At 37.8% G+C, this 23,456-nt stretch overlaps 1 protein-coding gene across 4 annotated transcripts in view; it reads right to left on the reverse strand.

The window, feature by feature from the left end:
- Nucleotides 1-23,456, reverse strand: part of LOC122400368 (rho GTPase-activating protein 7) — a 476,120-nt gene that overhangs the window by 304,633 nt on the left and 148,031 nt on the right. For all 4 annotated transcript variants that reach the window (XM_043401799.1, XM_043401800.1, XM_043401798.1 and 1 more), the window contains exon 3: nt 88-1,617. In XM_043401799.1, the coding sequence (XP_043257734.1) occupies nt 88-1,617 (1,530 nt within the window). The remainder of the gene's footprint in view (nt 1-87; nt 1,618-23,456) is intronic.

A 23,456-nucleotide genomic window follows, 5' to 3' on the forward strand; every position in this document is an offset into this window, starting at 1 on the left:
CAGCTCATAACTCCGGTCTCTTGCACGAAAGGAAGTCCCAAAGAAAAAAACAATAAAAACAACCAAAAAAGGTGTAGTACGACTCACCGAACCGGATCTGGAGCTCTGCTCGTCCATTATTTTCTTCGCGTCGAGGTTCCGTATTCGATCAAACTTTCCGCTATCGGCGCTGTCGACGGACTCAACGTTGTCGTCTTCCGGGAGATCGCAGCTGACGCCCACGTCGTTGGCCCTCGATCTCGAGAGCGAGAACTTTTTCAGATCCACCGAACTGATCTCCCTGACGTCCTTATCGGACTCGGACAGCCTCTTCGCCGATACGTCCGAGCGTAAAGTCAACGGCGAGACCGCTCTCTTTCTCGCGATACCCTCCTTCGAATTAATCCGATTCTTATCCGAGGGACCTCGCGACGTCTCGTTCTCCGAATCCAGAAAGTCCTGATCCGGCAGCGAGGACACTCTGACCAGAACAACGTCCTCCGTGTTCTCGCGAAACACTGGCGCGTGTTTCTTCCATAGCAGCTTGGAGAACGGGGACCTCTTCTCTTCGGTCGGCGTGACAGGGGCGGACTTTGGCGCGGACCCTTCGAAGGTTCTGTTCCCGCCTGGAACTTTATCCTCGTCGCAGTCGTAATCGGGATCCATGTGATCGTCGTTGCGTCGTATCCTGGACAACCTGGGCGTCCTCCTTCGCTTCTGGCTCATCAGGTTCAACGGCAGACTGGTCTTCCTGTGGGCGTCCAACCGCTGCCTCGGCGGCAATTTGGCGTTCGACTCGTCGATCCGCGAAGGCGCGGCGGTCTTCGCGTCGCTGACAACCTCGTTGATATTCGAACTTATTTCTACGTGTTTCTTTGGCTCGTCGTAACTGCATTTGAGGTAGTTGGCGCGCGACCCGTCCCTGTCGCGTCCGCGATCAAGTTTCGAGGGTAGACTAGAAGTGTTCCGATCGATCTGATCCTCCATGAACCTCGTCGGCGACGGATCGTGCGACTCGTCGTAGCCGTAGCTCTCTATCGGCGGGTATCGTCTGGAGATCACGTCCTGGAGATTCTCCGGCAAGCTACCGCTCTTTCTATGCCCGTTTTCCGGTGAAACGGACCGATTTTGCAGCTCCCCGTAGCCGGGGCTCAACAGGAAGCGATAGCCCGTCTCGTCGGAGAACAACTTTCCATTTCGTCGATCGCGGATCTCCTTGTTTCGCCGGGACGATGATCGATCGGTGCTCGTCCCGCACGAGCTTCCCGCGGAACTCTCGCTGTCCGATATGCCGAACTCGTTCAGCAGCTCCTTGTACTGCACGATCCTGGAGCCTTCCTTGTTTCCGTTCCGCTCCTGTCTCGATTTCTCTTTGGTCAGTTCGTAGATTTCTTTCTCTATGATCGTGTTGAACTCGGCCAGGATGTTGTTCGACCAATCGCCGATGTCGTCGGCGACCGTGCAGCTCCTGCCGGCCGAGTTCTGTCGTCTGAGGACGCCGCTATTCGCCGGAAACGGCTTCTTTTGGTCGTTCGCGTGGCTCGCGGGCTGAACTACTGGCTGGGGGTGGTACTTTGGTTCGTTCGCGATGGTCAGCGGAGTCGTTGGTGCCGATTCGATGATTTCACCAATCTCCTCCTGTTGGACAGAGAGGGAAATCAATTTTTAACAATATAGGTAAGGTGGAAAGGAGGATGCTGAGGGGTTCTTGGAGAATTTTTTGCGAATACAGTGACATTTTAAAATTTTATAGTCACTGTGAAACATAGTCAAAGGAATAAATGGGGGAAAAGATGCTGCAAATCGCAGTATTTAAGAAACATTTAAAGATAACAAGTAATTGAAAAGCCTCTGTTCGACAACGTCGTTCGACTCTGGCAGTATTTAGTTATTTGCTTTATTTACTTGTTAAAAACAAAGGCTTTTAAATTATTTGTTACTTTTAAATGTTATTTAGACGATAGTAGATGCGTCTATTGCCTTATAACAGAATACGTTGGAGCGATATAAATTTTCCGAGACAGTCAAAGTACGTTGACGTTAATGTCATTCTCCCGAGTACAGCTCTAATCCGTCTCGTTAAGTCTGAAAATGGCGTTTGAAAACGTTTCGTCCGTTAAGTAGCCAAGTTTACCTTAAGTCGAGTTATTACCACTTGCGTAACTCCCTTAACAATTCAAAATCACTTCCACTGCCTAATACGGGGCGCCGCGAGACGAATGCACCGGTCTGTAAGCGTGTCCGGATTATCGGGAGCGAGCCTAAGAAAACTCGAACAAGTGTCGTACAAACTGAACAGGTTTCTAAACCGGTGATCGAGGTTAATTGACCCTTGTCTACGCGGGGATAATTCCATAAATTAGAAACATCACTTTCTATGGTCGGTCGTGGACCGTACGACACGCGAAATAAATTGGAAAATTAAGCGTGTCCGTGATTTTTCATTTTCCCACGGCGAGAAAAGCATAAAGAACAACGGGCTCGCGTCGGTGCTGTCAGCATCATAACTGCTTCATTATGGCCCGATTTATAAATACGCTCCACCGATTTAACCGCGCGCGCGTTTCCATTTCTCGGCGCAAGGGTTCGCCAGACGAAGGGATTCTCGTCGAATCTCCCTTTCAGACACGAATAATAGGTCACCGGGAACTACGCAATTCGCTGTCATTAGCTGTCAATTTGTGCTTGGCTGTGATTTCGTTATCGGGCGTTTCGGTTCAATGTCTGACGAGAAACTGTTGCTAAATTGATGGGGGAGACACAAGTGTTCGGTTAAACGAATTTTCGAATAATAGAATGCTCCTTTTCTTGCATCCGTATTCCAGATAAAATGATAAACATGATATCATTGAAAATGAAAAAATAATACAGAGAAATAGTTTTCTTTTTCTAATTTCTAGAGTAGTTGGATTTCTAATGAAAACAATCTAAATGCCAGTAATCGTAGTTTTCTCTGTTTTTTAAATATATAAATTGCTATTATATTGGTTTAATGTATTATTGCTCGTAATATTTAATTTGCACTATAATGGAAGAATATATATATAATTGCATAATGTTACAGACAGAATCTAAAAAAATACGAGCTGAAAAATATTATAAATTGATATTACTGTGACTGTTTTAAAAATTACAATAAAATTCTTGACCAATGTTAATCAATTTTTACGTTGACAATTTGTCTAATTTTCTTTGATTTTTTAGAACAACAAAAAGGTATGAACTATGATACTGTAAAAATGACAAGGTTTGCAGAGAAAAAGGGTGCTATTTCCTTAGCATAACGCTTGCACAATTAGCGTTTAAAACCGTTGTGAAATTATAGTGAGAGGTTCTACCACATTTGTCTTATAGTCCACATCTCATCCATCAGATTTCTTTTTGTTTAGTCGCCTCAAGGAATCATTATGCTGAGTCAAGTTTCATAGCAACGAAGAAGTAAAAAAAAGCAAGTATTCTTATTGCTGGAATGTATAGAAGAAAAAGAAAAACAATGGAACAAGCGCAATATGTCAACAAATATGTAAATTGTAGAATTCTGTCAATTTGTCTCTGTCTATTATAATATAATATAGTGTAATATAATTCTAAGTACACATGTGTTTAGTGCTAGATATTTGACATGAAAATAATTATTTTACTATGATCAATACAAGATTTATTAACACTATATAATAAGCTTTAGACACTGTTTATTAATTAGACTGACGTACATATAGTCTCAAGTTAATATACAATCCGTATTAAGAAATTCATTATACCAGTGCAATAGTTAATATTTTCTGCAACCTCGTTTGTACAATTCAAACGTTTCAAGCAGAAGTTTCCAACGCCATATTTTCAACGTAATTCAACGACTGCACAACTTCAGAAGTAGGACTGAAGTTAAAATTCATCCCTACAAGAAGAAACATATATTACTCGAAAAGGAACGTTACTTTGTTAGAGAAACGAGTGGAGATGATTGATGGAACTGTATTGTTGGGAACTAACGAGAATTAACCCGAGGGGTAATACGAGGCAACAAAAAGACTCTGTACAACTATGTTGCCTCGAGTCAAACTTAGTAATTGTGTGTTAGGAAATACTTTAAATTCAACAATGATCAATAGGAGACATTCTTTGTTTTGATCAATCGTGTACATTTGGGAGGAAAAGTAAACATTTTTACCAATTAAATTCCTTCTAAGACTGTTGTCAATGAATTTTTACATAGTTTTTACTGTTTTGTTTTATTTACCTTGCAAGAACGATCTCATTGCTTCGTATTATTATTATTCTCGATATATAACAAAAATTAACATCTGTGAATATTGCTACTACTAAACATGAAGATTACCTTAGTTTGTCACTTGAGAATTAGAAGAAAAGGAAGCTTTTCTTTTTAGAGATTTAATAAAAACTCACGACAGCTGAAAACGTTAACATTTCTGGTATTCGTTATGCTCTTTGTGACTGTTTATATTTCATTGGTATTTTATAAAACTCAAAAATATTTAGGACTAAATTAGAATCATCGTGTCTTCTAACACGTGGGTAAAACAAATATTCTACATTATTATAGATTAGAAGAATAATTAAAAAGACCCAGCGTCTGGGGTTAAGTCTTATAATAACTCCAGAATTCCTATTAAAACATTTTGTTGAGCCCCTGGTCGTTCCAAGACCGAAATTCTAAGACTCAGAAATACCAATTCAATCATCCAGAAAAAAACGCCACCATCTTGATTCCAAATATATTCGATCGTAAGGTCGTTCTATTCTTTATTAGACAGCTCACCAATGGGGCCTGGAAATGTCTAATAAAAGAAAGTCCAGAGATTCCATCGCCTAAAACATCGAAACACCGAAGTGAAACGCCGAAGAGAAACGAAAAATTGAAAGTTATTCTTTGCCCGGTTTCATTAATCATTGCATCCGTCATCCTTTCGCACAGCGCGTGCGATCTTGCGATTGTTGCAAAGAGACGACGCCGTGCGTCGATTTCACGCGTTATTCTTTCTTCGTTCACGTTCGATCGTCGAGTCTCTCCCTTTTTCCGCGGTAACATTTTCATTTGCATCCGTCCTTCTCGAAAACGCGTCGTCGCGCTCCGTCCATTCAATTTGAATTTACATAAACCGTGCTCGATCCGACCGACTCACGTTTCATAGTTGATAGCAACGGCTAAAAGATCGCATCACCTTCGACGTCCGGGTGATCTATCAACTCGCGCCGCACTATGGCGCGCGTAATGAAAAGGTTGATTAAACCTACTCGGCTAGGTCGAATTGTGATTCCGTAGGTGAGATACTAAGACGCTGATACGGTGCCTCTATCATTAATCAAACAGGGAATATTATTCGTGCACGCCTTCCTTTTAAAGAGACGCTTCGATACAGCGCGACAGGCAGCCATCGAACTTGCGACGAAACTGAAAAAAATGGATCCCAAACGAATTTAGAGACTTTTTCAGCGGCCGCGATACGGAAGTCTTTGGTCATGGATCCTTTTTGCAAGGCATATTTCGTTCGCGTTATCTTGTTACGAAGAGTAATACGCCACGGTAATCGAGAATGTAATTGTGTTTCTGTCCCTGTAATTTCATTCGACTCCGCGATGCGCGATATCCTATCTTCAAATTGCATTCTGAGTCGTCTTTAACTAACAGTAAATTCAATTTGCATGATATAAGCTTAACGATCATCGATACAGTTCGCTCAAGACCCGCGGCAATATCGATCGGAATTCCCACTGCGAGGATCGACGGACGCGATGCTCTTAATGCAAAGACATCTCGAGGAACTGTCGCTGCAGTGGATGCAGCTTGTCAGATGAAATCAATTTTACCCGCACGCGATACGTTATTTTTTCTGTGAAAAAGAAAAGGTAATGCTCCGCCTAATTTTTCTGAATAATATGATCGATTATTTTTAATTTTGACATGTGTTAAAATTGTAATATATTTGACAAACAAATCCAACATATTTGAAAAATATGTTATTCGTTATAAATGGGATAACTCGTATATATTCAACGTGTTTATTTATTATTCATAACTTTCACCTACAATTTAAGAAGTTTTCTTTGTATGTACGTACACTTAATAGACAATTAGTAAATGAGGGAAGAATTTCAATGATAACTTTCAACAAGTTTTTTCATTTTTAATAACTTTGTTCGTTGCCCTACAGAAAAGTTGTGTAATACTTTTTTATAGGTACCCATGAGCTCTAAGTTAAAAAAAAGTTTCATTGAAATACATTGACTATTGTAGGAGTTGTAGATGTTTGAAAATTGAACCATTTTTATGGGGTTGTTCTTATTTTGCGGCCTCAATGAACAACTTTTCGAATATTTTTGCAACTTCTACATATTTTCCACTAAAATACGCGTAGTTTGCATTTTGTTCAGGAGTTATGACGTTTTAAAGATTTGCATGTCATTTTGGGGTAACATTTCTGGCCAAAAAATATATTTTCGGTAAGGAATTTTTTTCTCGAAAGTGCATAGAATTTCGGGGGTATGTCTATTGACCAAAAATGATTGTATTTGACTCGTGCAACTAAAAATATTTTTTTTAGAAGGATTTGAAACTTTTTAATTTTACCGAAAAATTTGACGACCTACTTGAATTTTTTTCTTGAAAGTGGATAGGATTTCAGGGGTATGTGTATTCACCAAAAATGATTGTAATTGAGCCGCGCAACCAAAAATAATTTTTTCAGAACGATTTGAAATTTTTTAATTTAATTTTTTAATAACTCTTAATCAAGCCTCTAGAATCTCCCATTAAATTTTTCCCAGGGGTGGTCAAACACCCTGTATAATGTCCAAATATATAATGAACTAATTTTTTAAAATGAATCGATTTGGACCTAATTCGGAGCAAAAAAATCTGGAAGATCGCGGTTTGTTTTCGAATGGTGAACTAGTTTCTTGAAAGTTATTAACGTCAGGAGTGTCTTTCGAACCGATTCGTTTCCACCGGACAATTGCAGTCACGACTGTGAGCCAAACGGTTGCAATTTCCGTTACGCCACCGAGACAACGCGTCGACGCGAATTAGTACCCAGGCACGATTGTTTAACCGGCAGAAAGATAGATACATTGGAGCGCAGATTAGTCACCGATAAGAATCCGATGGACAACTCCGAGATAGTTATATTCCGTTGTCCCAGGTAAGTTAGTTGCTGGCTTCAGGCGCGCAATGCAACACTGATGTCAGAACAATGGGAAGCTCGTGTCGATGATTAATCGGTGGGCAGCTTGTAATAGTACGAACTGGCAGGCAGCCACGTAACGAGGATTTTATTTTCAAGGTAACAGAAACACTATCGTGGAAAGAGAAAAGCCATAGATACTCGTAAACAAAAGAATTAATCGATCTGACACTCCTCGTTTCATTTTTAAGCTTACAAAACTAAATATTCTAAGTTGATATTGCAAAGTAATTTAAAGTTGGATCATTAATGTACCTATGTATTGGAAGTTGTAGTAAATTCTCTTAAGAAGACATATAGCTTCACTATATATCACGGTGACCTTCATTTTCCAGCGAAGAATCATTTTTTTTACTGTTTCCCAAATTGCAATTCTTTGTCGATTAAATACTGACTGGCTTTTTTGAAATATTTTTTTTCGCGACTGAAAAATCGTGCAACACCCTCTATATTTATAAATACAAATATGTTTATATATGTGTACACGTATGTATTTTTTGTGATGGTCAATTGAATAATAATAATTATTAATTTGAGTCTTCGATGTGAACCATTTTCAAGAAATTTTAATAACGTCAACAAAGGAAGTAATAAAAAATATGAGACAGCATGAAATGTCACTCGCAAAATCACAATTATTTGCAGCTGCAAAGAATGAAAAAATATTTCAGTTATTAATATTTTCAATGACTTATTAATCTGTGAAACATTTCTTACCCAAAATAAATTTAATCTTCTTAATTTGTCTAGAAACGTGATAATCTGAATTATACCAAACAACGCGTTGCTCTGATTGGAGGATTCGTCGATCATGCTTGCGTAACACGTTTGTTCGGTTCAATTATTCGTAGATGTTGTTACAGCCACAATGCTCCCGATAGGTCTTGTCGCGATTACATTACAATTGCAAACCTGTTTAGATCGATGATCTTCTCTCGTCAATAGACCGAAGGAGTTGAATGTTATTGGCATACAGAACACAACAGTGTTTGAGTAAATAGTAGTAAAGCGCATAGTCATAGTGATTTACATCTACCGATTATCTGTTATTCTACGTGAAACGATCTGACAGTACAATAATTTAAATAGTAGTATAATATGCTTTAAAGATAAATTTGTGAAATAAATACATCGATTGTGTTGCAAAAAAAACAATAGATATGACTGAAAATAATTATACGATATATGTACATGTGGTCTAAGACGTGGTAGCAAAATGCAAAATTATTTTGGCCTGCCTTATAGAAATGCAGCTTATCAATTCCTTCGAAAGTTTCTCTACTCATTTCTGTTTTCTGACTCTTATCAACAATCAAAGTCTACTTACTAACTCTAAATGCGATTCGAGGCTTTTGTTGATGCTACATATGCATATAGAACACACCATCGTGCCCGTGTTACTTCAATCGCGACGCATTGATTTTCCTATCGAATCGTTTCATCGTGCGATTATGGTTATCACAATTAACCAACCCACGCGGGAAAATTTCGCGGGACTCGGTCTAATCGCTTTGTTGCTAGATCTATCTCGAGCAGGAAGAAAGGGGTCGCTAAAAGCACGAGGGGCAACCTTTCGCATAAGCATCGGCTTGATAAATGCACCGGGCACCGCGTTATGGATGGAGAATATTAGAATGGAACAGCGATGGCGATTGTAGGCGTGCATCTGGTGGAGATTAAATGCAATCCCAATCAAGACGATTCACAAGCACTTCCGTGTTGCCCGATGGAAACATTGCGCTCGATTTAACAACCGGCTTTACTTTAATTGTCTCCCGCGATCGAGATTTGTTGGAAATCTATCATCCATTCTGCTGACCTTGGAATTGTAACTGTTCCATGCGTTAACGTGAAAACGTTCAAAATTATATTGACGTAATAAAAATCAATCTTTTCTTCGTACGAACACCTACAATCGTATAATGACATCTCTACTACGGAATATAATTGAATTAATATTTTGCATTAAGGTATTTTCTTTTTTAAATAATAATAATAATTTATTGTTCGTGTAACCCCATTAGAGTATATTGTCGAATTGTTTTGACGTAATAAAAATCAATCTTTACTTCGTACGAATGCCCATAGTTGTATAATGAAATCACTACTATAGAATATATTTGAATTAATATTTTGCATTAAGGTATTTTTTTAAAAATAATAATAATAATTTATTGTACGTGTAACTCCATTAAAGTATATAATACAGTACAAAAAAATAATAAGGATTACTCGTTGAACGAAGTATAGTATCGTGTATTGAAATTACTAAATCTTTAGACGCGTGCAGTTCCGAAACTACTAGTGTTTTATTAATTATTGCGCCACTGTTAGCGGCGGTAAACCTTCCTCTTTGAAATGGTTTTTGGTTTTTGTCGATCGGACTTTCCGTTTTCGAGATATCGTAATTTATGTAAAAGGTAATTTTTAAAACTTCGCTGTCTCTCGCTTCCCCGTGTTAGAAAAGGCTATTAACGCGTATTAAAAATAGTTAAACTTTAGACGCGTGCAGTTTCGAAACTACTAGTGTTTTATTAATTATTGAGCCACTGTTAGCGGCGGTAAAGCTTCCTCTTTAAACTGGTTTTTGGTTTTTGTCGATCCGACTTTTCGTTTTCGAGATATCGTAAGTTATGTAAAAGGACATTTTTCTTAATTTGACTATCTCTGTCTTCGTCTGACGCGTCGCGTAGTACCTCTTTGTCGCGCGTGAGTCGAGACAGTCAGTGACCAGGCAGTAGTAGTGCTTCCAAGAATTTACTACGCACTGTTTACTATTTTCACGCGCGCGAGATCAATGAGTTTGCAGCGCAACAACGAAACGTAAACAAACCCTACTCCGAAACTAGCCATCTGATCGACGCGAAACTAAAATCGCTATATCTCCGGAACTAATAGAGCTATCGACTCGTTCGAACGCTCGTTTTAAAGGACATTTCATACTCTATCCTATGACTGTGTCAACCATTATAATTGATGTTATCTTCTATGTTTATTTTGTCATTTACTGTGACTCTACGCGCCTAAAGAAATTTCAGAGGTTCCTATTGATTATATTATATTGTTTAGTGTCGAATAGTTGGATACAGATTTCTACGGACTTTCGGGTACTAAGTTCCACCGAAAAAGCCGTTTATAAAAGCTGGCATTTCATCCTCTATGTGATGACTATATCAATTATTATAATTTGTGCTACCTTCTGTGTTTATTTTGAAACTTACTTTGACGCTACATATCCAAAGAAATTTTAACTATTCCTATGGATATGCGATATACAGTAAATTATAGATGGCTTATTTAATTTAAAATGAGTTTAAATTCCAAGATCTGTGCAAAAACATACTAACGAATGATACTTTCGCACGAAAGTGTGGATTTTAACGAGACACGAACGATACGTGACCAAGTCGCGTTCAGTTATTAAATCATGGTTTGCGTGTGATTCATAACTGTGCTCGTGGTGCAAATGATAAAATTTTAAATATACCATTGTTCCGATCGCTATTAGCGACCGTGACACGCTCGTACATCGGCGTCTATCGGTATACTCACGACTCTCGGCGATTTTTCTTCCCAGTATATATATTTCCGCCTTTGCCCCAGCAGAAATAGAGATATCCAGGCATAGTGCCATTATAGGGAACGCCTACAAAGTCGGTAGTGTTACGAAACCCAGCAATATCTTAACCTCTCTCGAAGGATATTGGCTCACCTATTCCCATTAACATAAATGTTATTTAACACGCTCGGTGGGAATGCGTGCCAATGATCCGACTTGAAAGAGATCGTAAATAACTTGCAATGTAATAAATACGTGTTTACTTATACGACGTGCACGTGTCGTAACGAGGACTTTCGGTCAGCTTTTCAAGTACTCTGAGCAGATCAATCTTCGAAAAAACAAATATTATACACATACAGAAATTCAAAGAAACGAGGGAAGTATTTCTACCAAAAGTACCACTTTCAGTTTAACCACTTAATGCTTCTTCTCTATAACACTATTTTAAATTACTGGGAAAACCGTACCTATTTATTTCATTCATTTTAAAATATAAAGTTCATTAGGTATTAAAATATTTATTCGTCAAAATTCTTGGTGCTTATTTTCTCTATTTTATTCAAACATACTTTACTTAATAAAAACTATTTTATGAAACGAAATTGTCTGTCCATAACTACACTTATGTATCAAGTATTAAGAAAATATAACACTGAATAAAAATTTATCACAGTAGATACAAAATTGATCGTATTGATCGTACACTTTAACAAACTTTCTTTTCTTCCACAAATGTTCAACTCAAAATAAATTCTTTTAAACTCATTTTAAAGAAATTAATACTTTTACAATATTACTAAAACGATTTTATGTAAAAGTAGAAATCATTCCTGCGGCGATCATCAGCTAGTAAAGCGATCTGAAAAGTTTGGTTGCTTTCGATCCGACTATAGCCCGAAAGCATCGACCTCGTAATCGACGTGCAAAGGGAAACGGTGCTTCGCACAAGGAGAGCAAGGAACCTCTTTCATCTGGTTGCATCCCTTTGAATCAGTCTCGTTTCCACGATCTAGAGCGTTAAATGGAAGAAGGGACCAAAGTATTCTCTGTAAAAAGCTGGGGTTGCTCGAGACCCTTCGATCGACGGGAGCAAAGGGTGAATGGAAAAATGAATGGCCAGATAAAACCTTCGTAACGTCTGTCGGCGATTCGCTAATGAGTACACAGAGCAGTCGATCAGGGAATGAAGAAGCTCGTCGACCCAAATGATTATAAAGCTCGAAATCGATGAGTCAAATTCCCCTTCGTCGGTTCTATTCAAACAACCTTTGTGACGCTTTGCTATTCAAATGAAAATGTAGGTTTGCTCTTAACGAAATTAAGGAGAGAACTCTAACATTTCGGTTTTAATAATCTTATTACAATCTAATCTGTAAATTATTTATTTTATGACTGCAATGTGTTCATTTTCTGCTTCAGCCTCAAGATTATCTATATTGCACATTTGATTTTAAAAACATTCCCGACGAAATGGTGGAACCTATCTTTCTATTATCAGTTGCTTCGTTATATAATAAATAATGGAAACAAACGTACGTTAGAAAATAATTTTGGTCTCTCTTTTTTTGACCTATTGAAGTTTTACAAAACATTTTATATGGAGCCTCATTTATTATGTATATTTATATGTACATTTATATTATTATTTTTAACTAGTTAATTATTGTCTATATTTGGTCCCTCGTGGTGTCATTTCCTTAATATAACAATGTTACTTTTTCTATTAATCAATGTTATGCACAGGAGAAAAAATGATTTGTACCACTGTCAAAATAAACATGAAGACGCAGCAACTATATTCTATAATAATGAACACAATTATAGAATATAGTTGATACGATACTAAATGAAAATCTCATTGTTGGTTTCGTGACTCATTTTCATTTCCAAACATACCAAAATGTTTCTTAAATTAGAAACTAGTAGGAAGGAAGTAGAAGGACCATGGAATACAGTGGGACGTCTTCAGTGGATCGAGTAGAAACGAATTAATTAGAGACTTTACAACGGGGAGAGGAGGCTGAGGCGACCTTTCGACGTCGATGTGATTTCACCGTGTGTCGTGCCAAATCGTCGAGCGAGCTACGGCGCGCGGGAAAGAAAAATTAATAAAGAAATATTGGCGATGCTCGTTAGAAGAAGAAAAGGAAGACGAAGAATCCGGTCGTGAAGTCGTCGGTGCACGAGAAGAGCATCAAAGTCACCAATATACAACGTCGACCGGTCCATTACCGTTTTTATTAATGTTCCTGGAGGACGGACATCGCCAGCCGCTAATGACACACACTCGATCGTTCCCGCGTCATTAGTTTCCCTTACCGCGAAATTTTCCCATGGGGCCCCGGTGTCATCGGTGGACGGACGAATAAAAAAAAAATGGCAGCGTTTCAGATTGGAGAGAAGAGGATTTTTCAGCGCGACGAGGCGATTAGCACAATTTATTTACTTTCACAGTTTAATTTAGCACCTTCGTTAGAGTATTTATCAAAGCTCGCGGGACGTTTATATTGTCGTTAACGGGACGATCGCTAGCGGTGCTTTTCCCCGCCGGTAAATCCATCGCGATTAATTTGAAGGAAACTTTTCATCGCGGGGGGACACGTACCGTCGAACTGTTCCAGCGTTTGAGGTCGTACGGAGAAGATTCATTTATTATTAAATCCCGCGAAGACACGCGAGAAAAGCTTGGAATAGAAATAAATGAGAAAGCAGAGAAAATAATATAAAGTGTGAATGTTTATCGGTGGTGAACTTGAACATGCAAGAATGACAGTATAAATAATTCTATTCGTTTCTGATTGCATGAAATTTTTATGCACCAAAGTATCATTGGTTAATGTTTGTTTTGTACTTATACTTAATAATAATAATAGAGAAATTAAATGCTTGATATTTAATACTTATATTTCAGTATGAACATTTGAAAACAAAATGGGGGGAATAAAACGAACTTACAATGTTAGTTATGATTTGCAGAGTGATTGCTCGCAAGAAACCAAACAATAATCATGCAGATTAAAGAAAAGCCGAAAAATTATAATTGAAAGTGATACTATCAAACAATTTTTACCGTTTTTAAAAATCTGGGCGGAATTTTTAGAATAAGAGATTGAAATATAATGTTTTTAAACAAGGGATGAAACTTTCTAAACGTTTGAACGAAAATTATTTCATAACCGTAGCTAGATAATGGCGTGGATAAAAGTAAAATAGAATAGGGATCAGATTGAAGTCTCAAACTCTGAGGGATGTTTGAAAAATATCTGGACATTCCATAAATTACAGGCAATGTTATGTAGAAATGACCTGTTTAATTGAAAAATTGAAATCAGAGGCGACTAAAATGAGACATGGTCACGCATTATAGAGACAGAAGTCAATGCAATGTTATTGAAACAATAATCATATTACCTTAAGTTTACCGCGATGAAATTGGATAGATTTATATTTAGCGATATTAAAAAACAAACTATTTGCGAGTCACTGTGTCTCGAGTGTCAACAGGTAAGAAATAAGGCATCATTAAGACATTTAATGGCTCGTAAAACTTTCAAATCATCAACATATAGTGAAAATCATTTATATCGAAATAAAAATACGATGTCATTAATGAACAGATTGGAAAGTAAAGAACCTAGTCGAGTACCTCGAGGTACATTAGATTTAATACAAATCGAGTTTGAGAAAGCGTTGTTAAATTTAAACTAACAATACTGTTTCGTGCTTGTTATTATAAAAATTGCATTTAGAACTAAACCTTTTAGTCCCATTCACAAATCTTAGAGGGTACCTTTAATAATTAATACACTTAAAATTACACTTTTAAATTTATTTTAATATTTTTAATATTTAAAAAGAAGCACTTTCCAACAACAAGTTGACTTGTTACTCCTATTTGAAAGATTATAGCAAATTAAACATGATACATAGAAATAGTTAAATTGGGAATGGACCTGCTGAAACGAAACAATTTGATTATTGTTTTTCTGCAGTCGAAGACGCTGCTACATTCTACAAAACACCGAACGACAATCCATCGAGTATTTTTCTATCCGTAATGTATTCTCCCGTTTCACTTAGAACCATCGTATGGTACATGTACAAATTGTCGCCAGAGACTGATGTAAGAAACTTCTAGTTTTTCTACGAGCGCGATAGCAGACATCTGCAAAAGAGAACGTAGAAACTATACCCGCCTACCTAAGAAGCAATCGCCAATCCGACGGAGCATTAGTCCTCATTAAACGAGTACACGCTATTCGAGAAAGGATCTACAGAATTGCATACGAACTTCACGAAATTACCCGCCCCGACAATGCTGTCACGAAACGACGGTTAATTATAAATCCAGCAGCTTCTGACAACTCAATACAAACTTCTTCCGCGAGGTGATTACGTTTGGTCGCATTTCTAATCGATTTCGATCGAGTTTTTGCACCAGAAAACGATATTTCCATTATACTTTCTCTAACATGCATCGATCGATTCGCGTCTGGAACGGACCATATGTTTCAATCAAGAAATCCTTTTCCCCTTCACGGACGCACGAACGACTCGAACGATCGTTTCTGGAAACTGGGACGTCGTTCGGTCTCTAGGGACACGACGATCATCGGTTGAGACTCGTCGGACCAGCCCCGTGACCTGCAACGTTTAAAATTTTTTTCCCTCCCGTCGTCGATGAAAGCTGCCTCATCGCGAACGCGGACGCTGAAATTTGACGTTTCGATTTCATCGCCTGGCCTTCGCCGCGATCGAAATCTGACATTGATGGAAATAACGAGCCCCGAAAACGCTGTTTAATCCGACTGTCGGAATTGAAACGAACATCTGCTCGCCCCAAATTTCTTCGAACGACCGGTGCAAACATTGACAGTTTCTTCGAAGTTGAAGGTAATCGCAGAAGGTCTTTTTCAAACTATAAAACTAATTCTTTAGTAGATAGTGAAGAATATTTCACGGGGTGTTTGGCCACCTCTAGGAAAAATTTTAATGGGAGATTCTGGAGGCTAAAATAAGACAATAATCAAGAATATCAATTTGTTGATTGAAGCTTCGTTAAAAAGTTATTAAAAAATGTCAGATCATTCTAGAAAAATTATTTTCAGTTGTGGGGGTCAATTGCAATCATTTTTGGTGACTAGACATACCCTCAAAATCCTACGCACTTTCGAGAAAAAAATTCGTAGGTGGACAGATTTTTCGACAAAATTAAAAAATTTCAAATCGTTTTGGAAAAATTATTTTCAGTCTCAGGGGTCAATTGCAATCATTTTTGATGAATAGACATACCCTCGGAATTCTACGCACTTTCGAGAAAAAAATTCGAGTAGATGGACAAATTATTCGACAAAATTAAAAAATTTCAAATCGTCCTAAAAAAATTATTTTTGGTTACAGAGGTCAATTATAATCATTTTTGGTGAATAGACATTTCCCCGAAATCCTACATACTTTCGAGAAAAAATTCTTTAGCGAAAATATACTGTGTGGTTTAATTTTTTAAATATATATTGTATCATCCAAATATGGTTTAATTTTTAAATATATACTGTATTATCCACGTAAATAGAGTATGAGCTTAATGCATTATTTCGTTGCTGTTTTTTCGATTTTAAGGGTGAATCCCTTACATCAGATCTACTAAAAAAAATCGAATTTGAAAATATAATATATGGAGTAAGTAGAAACAGCGAGTAATGAACAGACACGGCAGTTAAATCGTATTCATTAAAAATCGTCAATCTCGAAAAAGTATTGCAAGAAAAAGTTGTATTCCACATTTTCACCTTATCTTAATCGAGTAATCGTACTACGAATAACGAAACATCCTGTGAAACTTGTATATTTTATATATTATACGTATTTTGCAATATTTCCTCTCGCATTAGGAATCGATGAACGGAAAATATGGCGGATGAAATAAGTGGAAACGAATCAAGGTCTCGAGCGAGAAGTTTCCCAACCCGAGAGGCGTTAAATTTGTAAGCGAGACAGAAACTCGTCTAAACCGTTGCGACATGTCAAACGCATTCCGGTCAGAAACACGCGTCAAATAGTGAACACTTATTCCGCTGCGTGGAAACATTAATCTTCCATGTTCGGGAAAGAATGCGAGGCGACAGAGCAATCGGACGAACGGTCTCGGCCGGTCGAGCCGCGCTGCGAGAGGATTATATCATTAAATGCAGGGCGCCACGCAAGAAAATCCGTAGACGTTCGTTGCACTTGTTCTAAATCTCGAAACGAAACTGGAACGCGATTCACTACGGGGACGCGGGCAGAGTCGTCGTCGCGCTTGGAGATCCGTTCGCGTTCCCGATGTCTGAAACACGTCTCAACGAAAGCCAGTTCTGCAGAGCCCCGGCGCTCGTTACGCAAACGATCGTGCATCGTTTCAGATGGGCCATCAGCTCCTTGCTTCGATCACCGATCGACCGTGCAAAAGGATCCATGAAGCTACGAGATTCAGAACGTTCTTATAAAACGCGGGACAAAACGATGGGACGCATATTTCGTGTAACCGAAAGGAGAAAATTTATATTCTATCGATATTTTTCTGTTCGACCTTCTAGTAGTGTGATCTACTGGATGATTGCATAAGTTCGATCGGTTAAATTTTATGGAATACAGTGTTATTAATCAATTATATAGTCTCCATTCTTTTCTGCAATTGTTTTCCAACGATCTACAAGTTTGTCGATTCCAATTTTGAAGAAAGAATTTGGTTTTTCTTGAAAAAAGTTCATGAGGTGCTTCTTTATATCTTCCTTGGAATTGGGATTTTTTCCATTCAAACTATTCTGTAATGGCCAGAAAAGATGAAAATCTAATGGGCCCATGTCTGGAGAATATGGTGGATGCTGTAGAAGTTCCCATTGTACCTCCTGTAGCTTTTACAGCGTCTGTTGTGCGACGTGTGGCCTAGCATTATCACGATAGAAGATTATGCCTTTTCGATTAGCTAAAATCGGACGTCTTTCTCGAATAGCCGCATCGAGTCTAGCGAGCTGTTCACAGTATTTGTCTGCTGTGATTGTTTCGCCGCGTTGGAGTAGCTCGAAGTGAATAACACCTCTACAATCCCACCAAATACACAGCAACACCTTCATGGGATGCAGTTCAGCTTTTACAACTGGTTCTGCAGCTTCATTTGCTTTTTTCCAGGTCCTTTTTCGCTGTACGTTGTTGTATAGTATCCACTTTTCGTCGCCTGTTATCATTCGATCCAAAAAAGGCTCATTTTCGTTATATGCAAGCAGAGAAACGACCACAGTCATGTGGTTGAACTTATTCCTTTCAGTCAAGGAATGCGGCACCCACGTATCGAGCTTGGTAATGAATCCAAGCTTTTTCAAATGGCGAAACACGGTCAAATTTCTCATTCTTTCAGCAATCTCCTCAGTAGTAATCCTTGGGGTTTGCTCCACCAAGACACACACAATGTCGTCATCAATTTCGAGGTTGATCCTCCAAGTTGAAATCATCATTTCTAAATCTGCCAAACCACTTTTTAATTGTTCAGAGAGAAGCAGAACGGTCTAAGTAAACGCTCTGAATGTTTTTTTGTGCAGTACCAACACACCCTTCCGAAATTCGTATAGCAATACATGCCGCAAATGTACCTTTTCGTTCTCCATCTTAAAAATTTCTCTTACGCACAAATGAACTTGTCAGAATGGTGTCTGAGGCTAATGTGACACGTGACACAGTAAGCTTTTCAGTGCGTATATATAACTACATAAAAACAATGGAGCTACGCTTATGCAATCATCCAATATAAGTGAAAATAAGATTAAAATGTTGTTTAACAAGAAGTGCATAAATAGCTCGTTGAGAAGTTATAACAAAATTATGAAATATGATGTAAACGTTGTAAACTGCTATGTTTGATAACGTTATAGTGAAAATGAGACTAAAATGTCATACAACAAAAAGTCCATAAATTTAGTGTGACGATGTAAGTACAGCGGGCAGTTGTTTTTTAAATTGAACTTATTTTTTCTTGACGAAAGTAAATTTAAAATAACGATGATGACTGATAGGTAAACAATTCAATTTAGTAATTTTATCCACAAAATTTTAGTCAGTGTTACATCGAATCAGTTTGAAACAATGCAATGAAATGAATTTGATTAATGATAATAAAATTGGTATGTTGAGTGTGTTTTCAAAATACAATATAAATGAACAGCACGATGATTAGTCGACTCCTTCATTTAGAATTTTTTCAAAAGACAAAGTCAAATCCCGATAAATTGTACGAATGAAACTGCTAATTTGAGATACGTAATGACAGATACAAAGAAACATGTAATAAATAATTGAATATTCTTAATTGAACGTTCGAACACCCGTGGAGACAAAGTAAGATCGTAACATAAATATATGAAATATTTTATTAAGTATTCGATGGTTATGAATTACGTTTTGTTTGCAATGGGATAGAAAGAATCGATTTATGTAAACGACGAATGCACAGTGGAATTTTAAAATACAACAGTTTGTTCCAAATTTTTAGAAACACCCTGTATTTTCCGCCAGCGAACAGAACGAACGCGACACGCCATTCATTCCCCCAGCAAACGAAAATAATGGAGCGGCGAAAACGGCAACAAAGATAAACGAATTCTGAATGGACGCAGGATATCCTCATCATTTCTCTCGCCCGACCATTTTTTCGTTTCACATTTATCGCGTGAAATACAGATACAAGTTCCATGGATCCTTTATTCGCTCACGGGCGAAAATTGTATGGGCGAAAACGTGATCCGAATCCCAAATACCAAACAATGCAGCGTTTCGTCGATGGGAAGCAGTTAACTGGAAAAATACAATTAAATCCAGCAAATGTAAACGAATATTGCATCGTCACGTTTCAGTCTCCGTTGCAACTTAAAAATATATTGAAAATTTATATCGAGCGTGAAAATATGAATAAAGTAAAACGTGCAATCATGTTAATTGAAACGATTGGAAAATCGCGTTTCGACGAAACAAAAATTCCATCTCCGACTGTTACTAGCTGAACAGCTACATATCTAAAATTATTCAATAAAATAACACTGTTATTGAGAGTTTTAAATCTGTGAATATACATCGATTCGGTGGAATTTATATTTTACAAAATACATTTTAAAACTTTTAGTCGAAGAAGAATGAAATATTTCAAATGGATTATGATGCATATTTGCAATAAAAATTAAACGAAAAGAATCCTTAAACGCTTCCAAAATATACAATTTTTTTTAGAAACGATGTGTAAATTTACTAAATTATTCTAATATAAATAAATTCTTTAGTAACGAAAGGGTTAAAGGTACACCATAAATTAATCTCTGAATAAAAATTCTCCAACTTTGCTCGCAATGAATCACGAATTTTGCATTACACGAAGTTTTGTACGAATCTAGTTACCGAGTAACCTGTGAATTACCCGTATTTTTAATTCACCAAGCAACTGTTCGTAGTACGCGTCGACCATTCATTTCGCCGTGGTTTTAATTACTGCAGCCAAAGATCCATTCAAACCGAATCGTTTGGTCGTTTTTTACCCACGAGGAGGGAAAATTAAAATCCGAATTTCTCGTTTATTCGCCTCAACAGCGATTCTCACTCCGCGTATGAAACGTTACTGGTGAAAGAAACGTTACGTGCTCTTTCAACTCCCACGTTACGTAAAAGATTTCTTCGAATAAACAACCTTAAAGGGCGTGTCACGTTTTATGCAACCAAAAATACGATTCTTTTATACCATTTTATTATCGATCCTCTTGGGTCTATTCTGACCCATGGAACTGTTTATTTTTAAATCGTACAATTACGGTTTTCGCTAAATAACAGTAACAATTAATACGTGAACTTGTAAAAATAAACTTTGAAGATTTATCGAATACGCGAGCGATAGATCAAGACTTGGATATCGGAGCAAGTAGAAATAGCCAATAATGGACAGACGCGCCAGGGAAATCGTATTCCGTCGCGCGTATGTTCGACAAACGTCTTAATTCTATCATCTCGAAAACGATTTAAGAGAAAATTTCATTTTACATCGACGACTTCTTTTTTCGAATATAATCACGCCTTTCTCGATCGTAGTACGACTCTCTGATTACGGATACTTCTATGACTACCGGGACACAGTGTATATCTGTTAGACGCGCGTTATTCATGCAAGAACTGTCGGGCTAATCGACTGAAATGAAATGGTGCACTGACACGCATAAATCACATGCGACGTGCAACATCTAATGGAATTTCTTCTAATAGTTCGTGCGATTGATTACTCAAGAAATTGACATCGGATTGACCTGTTAATTTCTCATTAATAAAAACAAGGGGTTATCGAACGCATAATACAAACACTTTAATAGAATCAATTATGCTGAGTTTGCGATTAGAAATTTACAGTGAACAAGAACGTTTATAGCTCATAAACAAGTTTAAATTGTTTACACGAACTAATCGCGTGCTCATATGGACTTTACTTATCATTTGTATGATCCACTGTTTATTACTGTGAAACATCATATGTGACTGCTCCGAGGTCAAATAGCCAAAACCAGAAATAATTTCTTCTATTCGATTCTGTATACACATTAGCCTACTCAAAAAATGTTCAAAAATCCATACAAATTTTGAAAATTACGAATTTTTATTAGCTAGATGTTTTCTTTCAATCATCAGAAATAATTTCTTCTATTCACTTCTGTATACATATTACTCTGTTAACAAACTTTTTATGTAGGTAAATATCGTTTCATCAAAAGATCCATAGACATTTAGAGACTTAAATTAAAAATTGAGAGACTGGGAATCTTTATTCAAATTCATATTTTTATTAATAAAATTAATGAAATGAGAGCTTTGTAGAGGGTTGTTTCAACCCCTAAATATAATAATTCGTAACTTTAAATATTTCTTATACTTTTGTATATTAAGTATACTCTGTAATTTTATGAGAATTAAAATTCTAGTAATGAAAAATTATCAAGATATTGAGTTTTTATTGAAAATTTCACGATTGGCTGTATCGTGGACTCCGTTTGTTCGCGCGACGTATCGGTTTCAGAATGCGTTACAAACTCAGCAATCGGGCGCATTTGTTTGATTATACCAGTTCTTTCTGATCTCGTTCGCGCACCCGGTTGCTCATAATGGCCTTCCTGATGGCAGAGCAGAAGCGTAATGCGATTATACCTGGCGTACCTCGTAACACAAGGGAATACAACGTATAATTTCCGTCGACGACCGATAGAAAGCTGAAAGAGCTGTGCACCGTCGACCCTTCACTGGCCGCGTAATGACCAGGCCGACATGCCGGTCGATCATCGTTCTTGATTCTTGATGACGAGAAAGTGTTTGGGGTGTGTGCAGTTCCGCGCCGCGTGTATGCATCGCGTCACGGGCTAACGAACGCGTGTCTTTTTGTTACCCGATGAAAAATGCGCTCCGATGCCATCGCGCTACGTATTGTGGTTTCGTTCTTTGCCATAACGGTTCGCTCGACGATGTCCCGAACGCGTGCTCCTAAAAACTCTGATTAAAAATTGCCAACGAATTCCAGCGCCATCTTTTATTTCTCAGACTGCAATTACGGCGACTCGAAAATGTTTATCGATACGTAAACACTGTGTCGTGGGAACATAACACTCTCCTGAGCTTTACCTGACTAATAGGAAATTTGAGATAAAATTGAATAATTCTATACGCTGAAACAAAATTTATTTACATTTTTTAACAATTACTTACTTTTCTTACATACTGTGCGTAGACAAAAAAATGAAACCACACTTTGAAATTCTATCGATATGATCTCTAGTATTTCTTGATCTTCTACTTAATTAATATATACATTTCCAGTATGAGTTGTAGAAAAAAAAGATTTCACTATGTCTTTGAGAAATTGGAAGTTTACTATTATGGACATCGCGAAGAAAATTAATGGGAGTCATAGAGTAATAAATAATTTATTTATTTATACGGCTAAAAGTACAACGATAACATCAAAAACAGTTCCGACGTAGGAACAAAAACAAATTTTTTGGACGATAATTTAAATATTTTTGCAAGCTCCCCAAGTCAATGTGCGTATCGTAAATTAAAATACGACGCTAACGTAAGTAAATAGTCATCGTAAATAAATTTAAAAGTTTATTTCTATCGCGTCCATAAGCATATGGCGGCCACTGTATGTATCTAGTGACTTTATATACGGACAAACGCGCAGCGCCGTGACGTCTACGGTGCATTCACGGATACATGCGCAACACCGACCGACCCGCGGTGCGTATTAATGGGTCACACCACGTGTTCTTCGATGCACATATGAGGCGCGTCCGTGTACACGTATGGTAAACGGTATCTTATCGTTTCGAAGCCGCGGGCGTCGTAGCACATGCTTGGAGCATTTTAGCTGCCGACGCCTCGCGTAGAACAATGTCCCTCGTTAAAAGACTTTCACACGGAACCCCGTGTCACGTTTGAAACAAAGCCGAGACACGAATAAATCATTACTTTCCACGGTACGTTCGTGGAATATCGTTTTGACCGTCGTGCCTTGTCTGGATCGATACCGAACGATCGATAGCGATCGTTAACTCCCGAATTGTACGACGCCTTTGGAAACGTACGCAGTATTGCCTCGCTAAATGACTGCTAATCGGGTACGTTCTTGTTCACTGATGGAGATAAGGCACAGGGGATCGTAAAGT

The sequence above is a fragment of the Colletes gigas genome, unplaced genomic scaffold (assembly GCF_013123115.1).
Source record: "Colletes gigas isolate AHSC1104 unplaced genomic scaffold, ASM1312311v1 Colletes_gigas_Sc00017, whole genome shotgun sequence".
In the NCBI taxonomy this organism is placed as follows: Eukaryota; Metazoa; Arthropoda; class Insecta; order Hymenoptera; family Colletidae; genus Colletes; species Colletes gigas.